The 15,982-nt window shown below is 36.8% G+C and overlaps 1 protein-coding gene across 1 annotated transcript in view; it reads right to left on the bottom strand.

Annotated features, from left to right (window-relative positions):
- Nucleotides 1-1,378: 1,378 nt before the first annotated feature.
- The window catches only part of LOC131949704 (proton channel OtopLc-like), a 27,092-nt gene continuing 12,488 nt past the window's right edge, over nucleotides 1,379-15,982 (bottom strand). Inside the window, exons 3-15 of the mRNA XM_059311566.1 lie at nucleotides 12,701-12,806; nucleotides 12,266-12,380; nucleotides 9,909-10,055; nucleotides 8,891-9,083; nucleotides 8,014-8,177; nucleotides 6,780-7,008; nucleotides 5,705-5,827; nucleotides 4,741-5,007; nucleotides 3,802-3,939; nucleotides 3,077-3,243; nucleotides 2,635-2,745; nucleotides 2,280-2,350; nucleotides 1,379-2,101 (exon numbers count right to left, since the gene is read on the bottom strand). Coding sequence (XP_059167549.1) covers nucleotides 2,011-2,101; nucleotides 2,280-2,350; nucleotides 2,635-2,745; nucleotides 3,077-3,243; nucleotides 3,802-3,939; nucleotides 4,741-5,007; nucleotides 5,705-5,827; nucleotides 6,780-7,008; nucleotides 8,014-8,177; nucleotides 8,891-9,083; nucleotides 9,909-10,055; nucleotides 12,266-12,380; nucleotides 12,701-12,806 — 1,922 coding nt within the window. The 3' untranslated portion in view covers nucleotides 1,379-2,010. The remainder of the gene's footprint in view (nucleotides 2,102-2,279; nucleotides 2,351-2,634; nucleotides 2,746-3,076; nucleotides 3,244-3,801; nucleotides 3,940-4,740; nucleotides 5,008-5,704; nucleotides 5,828-6,779; nucleotides 7,009-8,013; nucleotides 8,178-8,890; nucleotides 9,084-9,908; nucleotides 10,056-12,265; nucleotides 12,381-12,700; nucleotides 12,807-15,982) is intronic.

Raw genomic sequence — 15,982 nt, 5'->3', positions numbered from 1 at the left:
TATTGAACTATGTAGTGTGTGTTGAATTATAACAGATGATGCACAAATTAACAAATACCAACAGAAATAGTAAGCTATTGAACTATGTAGAAGTGTTTGTTTAAATATAACAGATGGTGCACATATAATTTGATATAAACAAATACCAACAGAAATAGTAAGCTATTGAACTATGTAGTGTGTGTTTAAATATATCAGATTGTGCACAAATTAACAAAGACCAACAGACCTAGTAAGCTATTGAACTATGTAGTGTGTGTTAAATATAACAGATGGTGCACATATTAACAAATACCAACAGAAATAGTAAGCTATTGATCTATGTAGTGTGTGTTTAAATATAAGAGATGGTGCACATATTAACAAATGCCATTTAATACCAACACCAGAGGCCTACAATAACGTGGACCAGAGCAGCCTGACGAACTTGCTGAATTTTTTTTTAAATTGCGCTATTTATTCAAAAGTCCATTTTATGTTTGTTGTTCTTCTTTAACATGTATGTATGTAAGCAACTGGGAGGGGGGGGGGGCTGGGCATCTGAAACTTTCGAGGAAGGGGGTGGACTTAAATTTCGAGGGGGAGGGGTGCATTGGCTAAAGTATACATTTTGTATACACATTTTTATTTCTTTGGGGGGGGGGGGGGGTGACAGAAGAAGTTCGGAGAGGGGGGGGGGGGGTGGGTTCTCCTCTTGCACAATCCCATATATTTTTATATTGGACGTCTCTATGGGCTTTTGAGAATGTAACCCTTATAAAAACAAGGACCCCCCCTTCCCCCAAAAAACACACACCCATACTAGCTAAGATGTAATACCATCACCCCTGGATAATACAAGTATCTTGATGTGTAACAATACTTATTTCAAAAACTTCGTTATAACAAGCTGTTATAATTCACAATTAGTTAATATAAAAAAACCGAATTTTTTTAGATTGTTTATAGGAATACAAGAGTTAATATCTCTTAAATTCTCTAATACGTTTTTAATTACAAACACAAATTTTGCATGTTTGTGGACGGTGGCACCTACCCTACCCCAACCCTCACCACTGCCCCCACTCAAGCAGGATGACCAATGGTGATAACACATTGACTAGATCACACAATGCTATCATGTAAATAGAACACATTTAATTTAACACATTTAAATTTAACAACTATTTTATTAACAAGAAATTTTAAAAATTTAATATAAAATATCCCAGTCATTTAGCCGATGAAATAAATGTACATATGTGTTTATATACAGGAAAAGCCATTTTAAAAGGGAAAACATATATAACACCAACATAATATATACTACGCCAACAAAACATGTACAAAACCAACAAAACAAGCACAATACCAACACAACATAGAACACCAACAAAACATATAACATCAACAAAATATACAACACCAACAAAATATGTACTATACCAACACAACATACAAAACCAACAAAACATATACAACACCAACAAAACATATACAACACCAGCATAACATATACAACACCAACACAACATACAACACCAACACAAAATATACAACACCAACAAAACATATACAACACTAACACAACATACAACACCAACACAACATATACAATACCAACAAAACAAATACAACACCAGCATAACATATACAACACCAACACAACATACAACACCAACACAAAATATACAACACCAACAAAGCATGAATACAAGCCCAAATTAAGATCTAATACATGAGGTTTAAATTCCTCTGTATTTACATCCTAGATCATCAACTGCTCTGTGAGCCTTCTACAGTTCCACCAAGTGCATCAAGTTTTAATATTTTAATATTTTGATCCTAATCAACTTCTCACAGTAATGATGATTGTGGGTTTAAGTCTACTGCTATATGTACTATTGAGAATTCATTCATAACACAAACTAAACATTCTTACATGAACATCTATTTTTCTTTGCTATCTGTTTAGTTCTGAATGACATGACAAGGGGGATAATGAGCGTTAGAATTGATGGATGTGAGGGGTTAGTGCCCCTGTAAATGTCCACCTGACTGAGCATGTTTGAGTTTCCATGCTGTTTTCCAAACATTGGAGAGTGACACAGTTGAGTGAAATCTAAAAATATGAAACATTATAAGAAATAAATCATGAGTAATTATATTGCAGATACACTATAAATAATTACATTTTTAAATATTTAGAAAAAGAATTGTTAGCATTTTAAAAATAATAGGAGCTGTAAGAGAATTAAAATGTTTAACTTGTTTAAAATATTAATGAAACAAAACTATACCTGAAATAAATTCCTAAGGGTACTGAGATATGACTGAAGATTGCCCAGGCTGTGGCTCCATAAAATTTGACCTGTAAAATTATCAAAACACCCTGGTAGGTCTAGAATAGTACATTTCCCTGACAACAGAAGCTAAATTGTAAAATGCTGGTGAAATTTGAAGTTCAATAATGAATATGAAAAGGTTGTAGCTGCTACAATAAAATTAAATCACCTGCGTAGCTAGTGTAGTAGTAGATAAGTTTTACCTGAATCTTGCAGGTGTATCTAGTAACAGCTTTATCTTAATCCTGTAGATGTATCTAGTTAAAAGTTTTACCTTAATCCTGTAGGTGTATCTAGTTAAAATTTTTACCTGAATCCGGTTATGATCCGACCGCTGGGTCTCAAAAGTGTTGAAAGCCCACAGAGCAAAGTTTGAGATGAGTAAAAAAGTCACAAACTCCCTGCCAGGCTTTTCTCGGATCTGGAAGAAGTAAAAAAAAAAAATTTTAGTTTAATTTGTTTTCAATTTTACTTTTTTTTTCCATTTTTTTTTTTTTTTTACACTTAGACCAACAGATCTTATAAGTGAAAATAAAAGTAGAAATAATTTTCATACTTTGGCCAATAGATCTACAAGTAAAAATAAAAGTAGAAATAAACTTTTAAAACAATTTTTCTCAGAACTAAAACTATTTATTTTTTACTCTTGCAAGCCCAATACCGTGGAAATATTTATAATTTTGCCTTAAAAGTTGATTGGCAGATTAAATAATAAATGATTAAACTAATAAAATTTGTTGTTAATGAGGTACCTGCGAGCGATGTGTGGCAGATACCCTCAGTGCTGCCAAGTTGAAGGTCGTCTGCGAGGCTGCCTGGACCATCATGAGCACGTTGGTTATGATGGTCAGTCCCCCGTCCAGTGTGTCCAGGTAGAACAGGGAGGAGACGATGCTAAAGATACCAAACATGCCCAGACCTGCCCAAAACAACAGGTGAGCTCAGTCTTAACAGGTGAGCTCAATCTTAACAGGTGGTACGGGTTGTGTAAGTTAAGAGGCATGAGTTTAAAGTTAACAGCTCATTAACTAATTAAATTATGATATCATTATATATTTTTTTTTAATTAAGAGCCTAGCGGCCTACCTCTAGATGAGCAATCAATGAAAGTGCAACTAATTATAGTACTACAGAAAATATTATTTAACGTTTCCTTAACATTTGAAAAAATTAAATCATGGCCAATTAAAGAAATAAACCCATTATAGATTTTTTTTTTCTAAAACATTTTCAGGACATTTTGGATTGTATATTCAATATTTAACCAAAGCTGTCGCTGTATATTTAATCACTACATAAATTCCAATCATTGCAATGTAGGCTTCATATGAACATAATAAATGGATGTCCCCTCGCCTGTAGAATCAAACAACAAAGTCAAATCTAAACCCTGCATTGTTACATTAATCTTGAAAAATTTCAAACTAATAGCACTTGCAGTCTTACCTGACAAAATTTCAAACACCTACAATCTTACCTGACAAAGAAATCAGCATCAAAATTTCTTCCATGCCAACTTCTCTGGCCATTGAGAAATGCATGGACTTCATTTTGTAGGCAGCAATGGCCGTGGCCCCCATGGCCAGTAGGTAGATGATATCTTCAGTGATGTGACCTAGTTAAAGAGATGAGATCTTCAGTGATGTGACCTAGTTAAAGAGATACATCTTCAGTGATGTGACCTAGTTAAAGAGATGAGATCTTCAGTGATGTGACCTAGTTAAAGAGATACATCTTCAGTGATGTGACCTAGTTAAAGAGATGATATCTTCAGTGATGTGACCTAGTTAAAGAGGTAAATCTTCAGTGATGTGACCTAGTTAAAGAGATACATCTTCAGTGATGTGACCTAGTTAAAGAGATGATATCTTCAGTGATGTGACCTAGTTAAAGAGATACATCTTCAGTGATGTGACCTAGTTAAAGAGATGATATCTTCAGTGATGTGAACTAGTTAAATAGATAAATCTTCAGTGATGTGACCTAGTTAAAGAGATACATCTTCAGTGATGTGACCTAGTTAAAGAGATAAATCTTCAGTGATGTGACCTAGTTAAAGAGATACATCTTCAGTGATGTGACCTAGTTAAAGAGATGACATCTTCAGTGACATGAACTAGTTACATACATGACATCTTCAGTGATAGAGATGTGGCTAGTCCAAAGGTTTTATATCAGTTTTTATTTTTTCAAGAAGTCTTCATTGATATGAACTAGTCATGTTCAAAAAAATGATATAAAAAAACTTTCTTTGTAAGTTCAAAAGAACCTTATAAAAAATATTTTTGTAAATCATGAGTTTAAGCTATAGGAATATGAACTTGCCAGATTTAGCTTTAAAACATTTAGACCTAAAACATATGAATTAAAACACTCACAGACCTAAAACTTCAAATGAATTAAAACAATGAAATACCTAAGACAGCTGCAGCCATCAAATTCCCTGGAGACCCCTTCAGCACGTAGTAGCAGATCAGACACACAACACAGACGACAAAGAGCAGGATACCCAGGAACAAGCCCCGGCTCGAGCCAGCACAGTCAACACTCATGCGATGGCTCCTCTCCTCCACGTCGTCCACACTCTCCCTGGACGTGCCGTCATCTGACGCTGACTCCAGGCTCATGAGCCGTCTTGCTGTTGTATCTTCACCAACATTTGACCACATCACATACAAAACACCTGGGTTTAAATAATACGTAGTCACTTCATATACAGAAGAGCAGTGGATTAGAAGACTTGTTAACATAGCAAAACTTATGCAATTTATAATATCCTATTCATATAAGTTTTAGATGGAGACATAATCAACCTCCAATATCAGAAACAGCTTATGTAAGGGAAAAAAAGTACTGGATAACAAAACATCATTGATAATGCTGCATATAACTAGTTTAAAATGGATGTAAAATATATGTATTATTTTTTCACAGAGAATCCTGATTTTCATCTACTTTTTATTTATTATGTAATATCTAGACGACAATTGACAGTTTTTTTTTTTCATTGTAGCTGTACTGCTTTCTTATTGCATTGGGATTTAGTTATATTTGTTTCTTTAGATTTTTAAATACCAACATTACTAACTTTTTAAACCACCCGTTTTAGATATATTTTAAAAACAGATTTTTAAACATGAAAATTTTAAGATTTAATTTTTTTTTTGTTGATTATAAATTTTACTTTATAAAACTACTATTCTTTGCTTAATGCAGAATTTTTTAAAATCTGAAATGAGCATAGATTTTTTTTCTATACAACTCTAGTGTTTGCCCTGCATAAAAACATGACCTTTGACCAGAAATAAATTAGATGATCACATGATCTGTGATCTGGATATTGCAGGTGTTGACTAGGAGCTAGCAGTATAAAAACTTACAAGCACAGACCAGACTGTACTCAATGGTGCAGGGATATAAATAGATTGAAGACTTCTCCACAACTCTGCCCATCATGGCATCCCAGTGGCAGTCTAATTCTGGCAACATGCCCATGGCATTATCTAAACTCAAAGACAAAATTTCAAGATTTTTAAATACATTTCAACAAAATAATGTTGGGCAATTAAATTTTGAATAATTTTTAAAGTCTCATTAAAAAATCTTTTTTTTTAAACTTAAAGCCTTTTAAATAATGAAGATGGGAGGGAAATGGAAAATTGAAAAGATCTTGTCCAGGACTTTAGTAATATTAGAAAATAACATTGGAAACATTGGAAATTGTAGCTATGTTAAGTGTTGGTTATATATAGAAACTCCATTCAAGTTAACACTGTATTTAATGTACAGTTACTGAATCTGTTTATAAAATGTTCCTAAGTCAATGTAAATATTGAGTGCCCTAATGGTCACAACTATGATTAGGTAGGGCACTTGAACTCTAGCCTGAAGGTCTCAAGTCTTGATCTCAATCTATACTCAAGAATGCATGTTCTCGCTGAGTCCACTCAGCCCTGCTGGGTACCTGACTCACATTAGGGAAAATAAAAGTGGTAGGGCATATAGCTGATTACAACATCCCTTCATATGGTGAGGTTATGAAACATGAACTCTACTTCATCTGCCCATTGGATCATTAGGTTTGTAAGGTGAACTTTAATATAAATGGTTATAACTAAAGAAATATTTTCCTTAATTTATTAAACCATCAATAAGTATAAGTTAAAGAGTTGAAAGTTCACTAATCATTAATAATACTGAGTGCCCTAAGTAAAGAAATATTTCCTTAGTTTAATTAACCATCAATGAGTTAAAGAGTTGAAAGTTCACTAATCATTAAGAATACTGAGTGCCCTAAGTAAAGAAATATGTTCCTAAGTTTAATTAACCATCAATGAGTTAAAGAGTTGAAAGTTCACTAATCATTAAGAATACTGAGTGCCCTAAGTAAAGAAATATGTTCCTAAGTTTAATTAACCTCGAATGAGTTAAATTTAAAACACCTCCAGTGTTTACCTGTGTGGTGGCCTTCACCTTGGTGTAGCCAGGTGTTGTTGACGTCCCTGTACGCAGGCGTGTGTGTGCTGGTCATATGGACAGGCAGGTCCTGCTGCTTGCTCCTCTTGTCCACGTCGATGACATGCAGGGTCTCCACCACGATGGAGCGCAGCCAGACGCAGATGTTTGTCCCGCACATGTGCATCATGCCAAACCTGGCGATGGTCTTGTACTTGTGGACACACATCTAGGGCAGAGGAGAATACATGAGTGGGCTTGGTCAACAAGATGAGAGTGGGCTTGTTCAACAAGGTTAAAGTGGGCTTGGTCAACAAGCTGAAAGTGGGCTTTCTAAACCAGTTGAAGTGGGCTTTCTCAACAAACTGATAGTGGGCTTGTTCAACAAGATGAAAGTGGGCTTTCTAAACCAGTTGAAAGTGGGTTTTCTCAACAAACTGATAGTGGGCTTGTTCAACAAGATGAAAGTGGGCTTTCTCGACAAACTGAAAGTAGGTTTTTTCAGCAAGCTGAAAATGGGCTTTCTCAACATGGCTAAAGTGGGTTTACTAAACATGTATTGGTATTTTTCACAGGGCAATATAGGACTTTCTTAGCAGGTATAAACAGATTTTGTTCTTCTTCTTCTTCATTCTTAAATTTAGTGTTGGAAGGGATTCCCCCCACAACACAAGTGTATGTGTCAACCGATTATTCACCATTTCGGCCGTTGACTCTGATTTCAGCCTGCTTTTCTTTTTGGATTAGCTTTAATAGCCTTTGTCCAACCAAGAACAAACTACATGTCAGCAGTTGTTTGATTTAGGAATTGTCTCTTCTAGAAGAGTTGCTGTCCCCAGCTAACGAGCCTCATCTGCCCGAGGGTTCAGATTTGGTCGAATATCTCAGCAGTTTTAAATGGGTTTTGTAATCTGTTTAAATTGTTATTTTATACATTTCAAATTATTTTTATACACTTATTATTTTTATTTAAAACTGTGTTCAGCAATCATTGATTAAAAACATTTATCTGGTGTTTTGAGTTAAGCAACAAACTAGCCAGTAGACAGACATGGTTACCTTAGAATTCATGAAGACATGAGTTAAGCAAAAACTAGCCAGTAGACAGACATGGTTACCTTAGAATTCATGAAGACATGAGTTAAGCAAAAACTAGCCATTAGACAAATGGTTACCTTAGAATTCATGAAGACATGAGTTAAGCAAAAACTACCAAGTAGACAGTCATGGTTACCTTAGAATTCATGAAGACAAAATACATCTGTACAAAGGTGAAGCACAGGTGCGCCACAGGCTTGATGGCCTGGAGAATGTCACTGCAGGGGTCACCCAGGTGGTTGATCTCAAAGTAGTGACCAAAGGTCAGCCCACTGTGGATCATGCTGCCTATGCCAAACCCTGAGGAAAAAATTTAGAGTTGTCTTTGCCTGTCATGTTAACTGTTAATGTTAGTAATGAGTTCTTTTCCCATCTGTCACTTCAAATCATTCATCAATTTTTTAAGACATTTCACAATGTTAACTGTCTAACAATCGAAACCCCGTGACTTTCTGCTGTGTATGAGAAGTGGCGTATTTCTTTTAACTATTATAAAGGGACTCAATTTTTATGATTAGTTTCTATAGAAATGAGGCTGTTGTTAGTTTCTATAGAAATGAGGCTGTTGTTAGTTTCTATGGAAATGTGTCTGTTGTTAGTTTCTATGGAAATGGGTCTGTTGTTAGTTTCTATAGAGATGGGGTTACCATCATATAGGACCAACTAAAACACAAACTGGGGGGGGGGGGGGGTATTGAAAAATAACGTAAAGTACCAAATATGTTTAAGGGTAGCGGAATAGGGCTACGACAATTCTTCCCAGAAGCATGTCTACACCCCCCCTCCCCCAAATGAAATAGAATATTTATAGCAAATAAGTCTTTCAAAGTGGTCGTCCCCCTAGTTACCCTCCCCCCGCCCCAAGAAATAGTCTGAAAGAAACTGGTTACATCACAAATGAACTATAATGAACCAGGCTTAAAAAATCTAGTCATTAGCAGAACTAGGATACAGCGGAATAGACTGTGAGAAAGGAAATTCTCCCACAACCTTGGCACAGTCCCAGACCTCACCAATAATTCCTATCCTCAGGTAGAAGCTTCCGGTGTGGTTCGATGTCTCAGAGTTGAACCCAATCTTCCTGCGTCGACTTCTGGTGGAGAAGGTGCTGCCAATGCTGTTCCTGCGAGACATGGTGGAGCCGGCAATGGATGGATTGGGTGGAGCGGATCCACTTTTATCTATAGAGCCTTTCATTGATGACCTCTGCAAGAGATAAAAAGCTGGCATTGAGAAGGAAATAGAGGCAAATCGGAGCATCTCTAGAGGAAATCTGTAAGCTGACATGGAAGAGGACATAAGGGAAAATGAGACACAACCTGGTGCAGTGGCGTAGCGAAGGTGGGGCAGGGGTGCGGACTGCACCGGGTGACACCATTTGTAAGGGTGACACCAAAGCAAAAAATTGCAAAATTTACAGACTATAGATAAACATCGCTACTATAAAGTCTAAGTTGTACTTGTATGTGATATATATTTAAATTGTAGGCCTATGTATGCCGACACACACTCACACACACACACATTTATATATTATATATATATATATATATATATATATATATATATATATATATATATATATATATATACATATATATACATATATATATAATTATTATATATATATACTTTGCTACTCGGGGGGGGGGGGAGGTGACACCATGAGGAGCCGAACCGGGTGACACCCAACCTAGTGTAACAGGATTCTATTTATAGAAACATGACTCTACTTTGTCCAGGTGTATCTGAATGCTATGAACTGAATGTGACAACAATGTTACTTCAACTGACCCTAAGGCTAATGGTTACGTTAAATCTCAATTATTTAATTTATTCTTTTTTTTTGTGTTATTTTGTTTTAAATATAATTTATTGTTACCTGTGATAAAACCGTGATCTATGCGGAGACATTTTTTTTTTACCTCAAAAGTCAGATGTTTAAATTGTTTTTTTTTAATATAAATTCTAGCAAAAAAAAAAGATTACTAAAAACAATAATTTAAAAATACAATGAAACAAAAGCCCCACCTGGGATGAGGATCTGCTTAGACTTCGGAGTTTTCTGGAAAAAGTTTTTGGGAAGGACAGCAGGCTCAGTCTTTCTCTCCTCAGTAGGTATGTGTAGACATAGATGAGGAATATGAGGCTTACAACATACAGGTATAGGTAATACATCTGAAAGTTTAAATACACGTAGAGGTAATACATCTGAAAGTTTAAATACACGTAGAGGTAATACATCTGAAAGTTTAAATACATGTAAAGGTAATACGTCTGAAAGTTTAAATACATGTAAAGGAAATACATCTGAAAGTTTAAATACATGTAAAGGTAATACATCTGAAAGTTTAAATACATGTAAAGGAAATACATCTGAAAATGTATGTATAATCAAAGGTAATACATTTAAAAGTTTAAATACAAGTAGAGGTAATACACCTGAAAGTTTAAATTCAAATAATGGTAATATATCTAAAAGTTTAAACACAAAGGTAATACATATGAAAGTTTAAATACAATCAAATGTAATACATATAAAAGTTTAAATACAATCAAAGGTAATTCATATGAAAGTTTAAATACAATCAAAGGTAATACATATGAAAGTTTAAATACAATCAAATGTAATAGATCTACAATCTTAAATACAGGTAAAACTAATACACCTGGTAGACTGATAGAGTAAATACCAGTTAAGATAATACACCTAATTGTTTAAAATTGGTAGGCCCCACAGGTAGTTGAGCTGATAGTGTACATACAGGTAAAGACTATCACATCTAAACAAGTAAATAGAAGTAGTGGTAAAAAGAAACTGTAAATAGAGATAGAGATCATCTATAAATGATATAACTTGATTTGATGGGATGACATTTAGTGACATTGTGGGGGTGACATTTAGTGACATTGTGGGATGACATTTAGTGACATTGTGGGATGACATTTAGTGACATTGTGGGATGAGAGGAAAGAAGTGGGTGGGGGGGGGGGGGGGGGGGGCGGGACTTTTCATGTCACTTTTGCATTTTAAAACTATTTGACAAACTGAATTTTAGCTGTCATTGTGAATTTTTTATAAACTCTATGTAAATTGTACTAAAAAATAATAACTTGACTTTTTCAGCAGAGTTTTTATAGTAAAATTTTTAGCCAAAAACAATGTATGTCTTACTTGTAGTTTATCAATGGTTATTTCCCTTTATGTAAGGGAAATAACTCATTATTTTAGAATGGAAAAAAGTACAGCTTTAATTTTTATATTTCAATTTTATCTTGAGGTGGGAGGAGTGAGCATCGAAGTGTGAAGTTATATTAAGGGGGAAGGGGTGGGGGTCTGGTTTGTATGACATTGAGAATTTTAAAAATCATGACCCTAACATCAACGACCACAAAGAGACAAAAATGTGAAATAGTAAATACAGGTCAAAAGTAGAACATCAGAAAGTGGAGGCAATATCTGAGTATTTCATATGCTGCAGTTTGATAAACTGAACAACTCTACTTGATCTTCTCCATAGATCATCTGATCTAGTTACAAAATACTAAAAACAAAAGCTACCTACCTCAAAGAAATATTGCTGTAAAAACAAAAGCTACCTACATCAAAGAAATATGGCTGTAAAAACAAAAGGTGATTACTTCAAACAAATATGGCTGTAAAAACAAAAGCTACCTACCTCAAAGAAATATGGCTGTAAAAAAAAAAGCTACCTACCTCAAAGAAATATGGTTGTAAAAACAAAAGCTACCTACCTCAAAGAAATATGGCTGTAAAAACAAAAGCTACCTACCTCAAAGAAATATGGCTGTAAAAAAAAAAGCTACCTACCTCAAAGAAATATGGCTGTAAAAACAAAAGCTACCTACCTCAAAGAAATATGGCTGTAAAAACAAAAGCTACCTACCTCAAAGAAATATGGTTGTAAAAACGAAAGCTCACTTCCTAAAAGAAATATGGCTGTAAAAACAAAAGCTACCTACCTCAAAGAAATATGGCTGTAAAAACAAAAGCTACCTACCTCAAAGAAATATGACTGTAAAAACAAAAGCTATCTACCTCTATGGCTGTAAAAACAAAAGCTACCTACCTCAAACAAATATGGCTGTAAAAACAAAAGCTATCTACCTCTATGGCTGTAAAAACAAAAGCTATCTACCTCAAACAAATACGTCTGTAAAAACAAAAGGTGCTAACCTCAAAGAAATATGGTTGTAAAAACAAAAGCTACCTACCTCAAAGAAATATGGCTGTAAAAAAAAAAGCTACCTACCTCAAAGAAATATGGTTGTAAAAACAAAAGCTACCTACCTCAAAGAAATATGGCTGTAAAAACAAAAACTACCTACCTCAAACAAATACGTCTGTAAAAACAAAAGGTGCTAACCTCAAAGAAATATGGCTGCTGTGATTTGATGAAGGTCTCAGATAAGGGCAGCACCAGACCTAGCACGACCAGCAGGATACCATAGATGCCACTTAAGATTACCACCAGACTATTCCTGTGATGGGGGGGGGGGGGGGAAGATATGACAAAGTAGATGTTATATCGAGATTTTAAGCTACTACTGGATAAATAAATTAACAAAAATTGTAACTTCTAAGTAAAAACTATCTATATAATTATAATGTATTTTTTTTTATTTTACTTATTTTTATAAATAATTAGTCAGTAATATAATAAGCACTTTAATTTTCAAAAATCTATTACCTCATCTATCTTTTACCAACAATCAATATAGTTAAACTACAGCTATTAAAATTAAAAACCCAATTAGAAAAAAAAATTCCAATAGGCATATCAAAATTATTTTGGCCTTACTTCAAATGTTCTGGCAAGGTGCTGGGCCCGTCGTGTTGTTTGGTGTAGGTGAAGACGTCTTCAGACGTCCCTGACCCTCGTCTGGACAGGTTGTGGAAGGCGTGATCTGAAACAAGGAATGTAGCCTCGTTGTTAATGTGGACATTGATCATTTGTTATGTGTTTCTTCTTCTTCATTCTAAATAGTAATATTCAAGGATTACAATTGAGTACTACTAGTCAGCATAAGTTAAGTTCTTTCTTTGGGCTTAAAACTCAGATGAAGTAGACAGGGGCGTAGCGAGGGGGGGGGGGGTGTGCGGATCGCACCGGGTGACACCATTTAGGGGGGTGACACCAAGGCAAAAAATATCAAAATATATAAAGAAAAACTTGAGGGGGGGGTGCAAATCGAAAGTTTGAGGGGGGGTGCAAATCGAAAATTTGAAAGTTTGTCCCCGGGAAGGGTCGCTACGCCTCCGGGGGGGGGGGGGGTGACACCATTAAGTGCCGCACCGGGTGACACCCGACCTCGCTACGCCACTGGAAGTAGAGCTCATGTGTTTATGGACCTAGGTATTTAAAGGTATGGTGTGGTCAACACTATGCCCAGCCGCCTTTACTTTCCCTAACGTGAGTCAGGTACCCATTAGAGCTGGGTGGACTCAGGGACTCCTGAAACCTTAAGAACGGACCGAGATCCGAACCCAAGATATCGGTCTATCAGTCGAGCGCTTTACCACGCTGACAACGCCGTCCATTTCGTGTTAACATGTTATGCGCCAAATGGTTCGTTGACTTCGATTTAACCTGATTATATTTCTGGATTCGCTTCCATAGCCTTGTCCATCCAAGAACAAACGACAAGGCAGCAGTTGTTTGAGCTAACGAGCCTTATCTATGCGGGGTAACGAACTCTGAACTTGTGGAGTTGGCAACCATGAGCTCTATGACGGCGTGGTCGGGTGTAGAGCATGCGACTGCTAACCTGTAAGTCTCGAGTTCAAACCCCGGGCTCGAGTCCGTAAGAGCTCCCTGTGTCCATCCAGCTCTAATGGGTACCTGGCTCACATTAAAGAAAGTAAAGGCAGCTGGGTACCGTACTAACTACACTATCCCAGCATATGCCAAGGTCACAGAAATAGGTGAACTCTACTTCACAAAACGCTCCACCGCAACCATCAAATAAAAGTTATACATCTAAGAAAATCGTAGTCTCATCCTTGTTATTTTTAAGAATTACAAAATTCTAAATTTCTTAACCCCCCCCCCCCCCCTCTCTCTTCATCTCCCCCACCCCTCCACAAATGGCATTGTAAGATAAATCAGGCCAACTACCCTCCCTAGTAGCTGCGTGACGTCAGTTACGTAAGATCTTATGTTACAGTTGTGTGTAAATATTTGACATCAATGTTTGCTGTAGATGAAGCATATCAGTGGCACGGATCCTTGGTTAGGATCAGAGGCGTAGCGAGGGGGGAACGTGGGGTGCGGACCGCACCGGGTGACACCCGACCTCGCTACGCCACTGGTTAGGGTTAGGGACCAGAGTATTACGGCTGACGTGGTATAAAAACTGTAACTTAAGCAAAAAGTGAGGGGGGGGGGGGGGTGTTCTGTCCATAATCACTAGAAAATAAAAATGGCCAGGCCACATTTGTTTACCTCACAGTTTGTCCATGCATCACGTCAAGAAACGGGACACCCCCCCCCTCTCTTCTCCAGCACCTCTTACCGAACACGTCACAAAAGCCTGAACCCACCACCCCCCCCCCTACACACACACTACACATGGTTACAACTTTGAACCCCCCCCCCCCACACACACATACACATACAAGTTTGACCCCCCCCCCCCCCCTTACACCCACACCCTCCTCACGAAGCTTATAGTAACAAGTCGGGTCCCCAGTGCTCTTTCGGCTATTTTTCTTCGAGGGGGGGGGGGGCGCTAATACTGGTTAAAGTATTTATTTTATATAATATACATTTGTTTCTGTTTCGTCCCGGGGAAGGGGGGGGGGTGATGAACCTGCAGTGCGTCCCCCCCCCCCCCCCACCTCGCGCAGTGATGCATGAGAGACTCTGCTGGGCCCCCACATAACATATCGACCCAAAAGTCCTAACCCGCCCCCACCCCCCACCCCACCCCGTCCATAGGATCGTGACTGACATATAAACGACTACACACACACACACACACACACAAACAGTACAAGTAGAATTAACACTACCAAGATCTTGACAGGAAACTGTTGTTTTAAGTTCCGCTGTGAATTTCTTTTCTTTTTTTTTTTTTTTTTTGACAAAATCGTAGAAATAATTTTTACTTCAACGTGACTTTTATACTACTTTATTCTCAAAGTTTAATTTAGAAAGCATTAACCAAATGATAGTTGTATTGGACTAAGTCTGGGGGGAGGGGTATACTTTAAATCGGCAGATTTGACAACCTTAAAGACCAGAATGGTCAAACATGAAGAGGTCAAATAGGTCATACTTCAAAAGGTTAAATAGGTCATAACTTAAAGACCAAATTGGCCATACATTAAAAGACCAGATTGGCCACACATTAAAAGACCAAATTGGCCATACATTAAAAGACCAGATTGGCCACACATTAAAAGACCAAATTGGCCATATATTAAAAGACCAGATTGGCCATCATACATTAAAAGACCAGATTGGCCACACATTAAAAGACCAAATTGGCCATACATTAAAAGACCAGATTGGCCACACATTAAAAGACCAAATTGGCCATATATTAAAAGACCAGATTGGCCATAAAATAAAAGACCAAATTGGCCATACCTTAAAAGACCAAATTGGCCACACATTAAAAGACCAAATTGGCCATACAATAAAAGACCAGATTGGCCATACATTAAAAGACCAGATTGGCCATACAATAAAAGACCAGATTGGCCATACATTAAAAGACTAAATTGGCCCCACAATAAAAGACCAGACTGGCCATACCTTTTGTAGAATAGATTTCACCATCCTGGTACGAAGAAAAACTGCAGACAGAATCAAACGACAACTTCCTCGTCCTATCCTGACCGGGACGGATAAAACTGCAGGTGGAATCAAAAGATATTCTCCTGGTACTTTCAGGTACCGGGCGGCTCAGAATACAGGCGGAATCGTAAGATAATTTTCTGGTCCTCCCGTGTGTAGGTCGAGTGTAACTTGAGGCCGAATCGAAGGACAGTTTCCTCCCCTTCTTTAGGCCGAGATGGTTCATTTCAATCTCGTTAGCAGTTGACATTTCGGATACAAATTTTTTTAAAGCTGTCT

This window comes from Physella acuta, unplaced genomic scaffold (genome assembly GCF_028476545.2).
Source record: "Physella acuta isolate Inbredline_101_S28 unplaced genomic scaffold, ASM2847654v3 ptg000710l, whole genome shotgun sequence".
In the NCBI taxonomy this organism is placed as follows: domain Eukaryota; kingdom Metazoa; phylum Mollusca; class Gastropoda; family Physidae; genus Physella; species Physella acuta.
The sequence above is the reverse complement of the archived record's forward strand: the minus strand, read 5'-3'. Positions and strand labels throughout refer to the sequence as shown.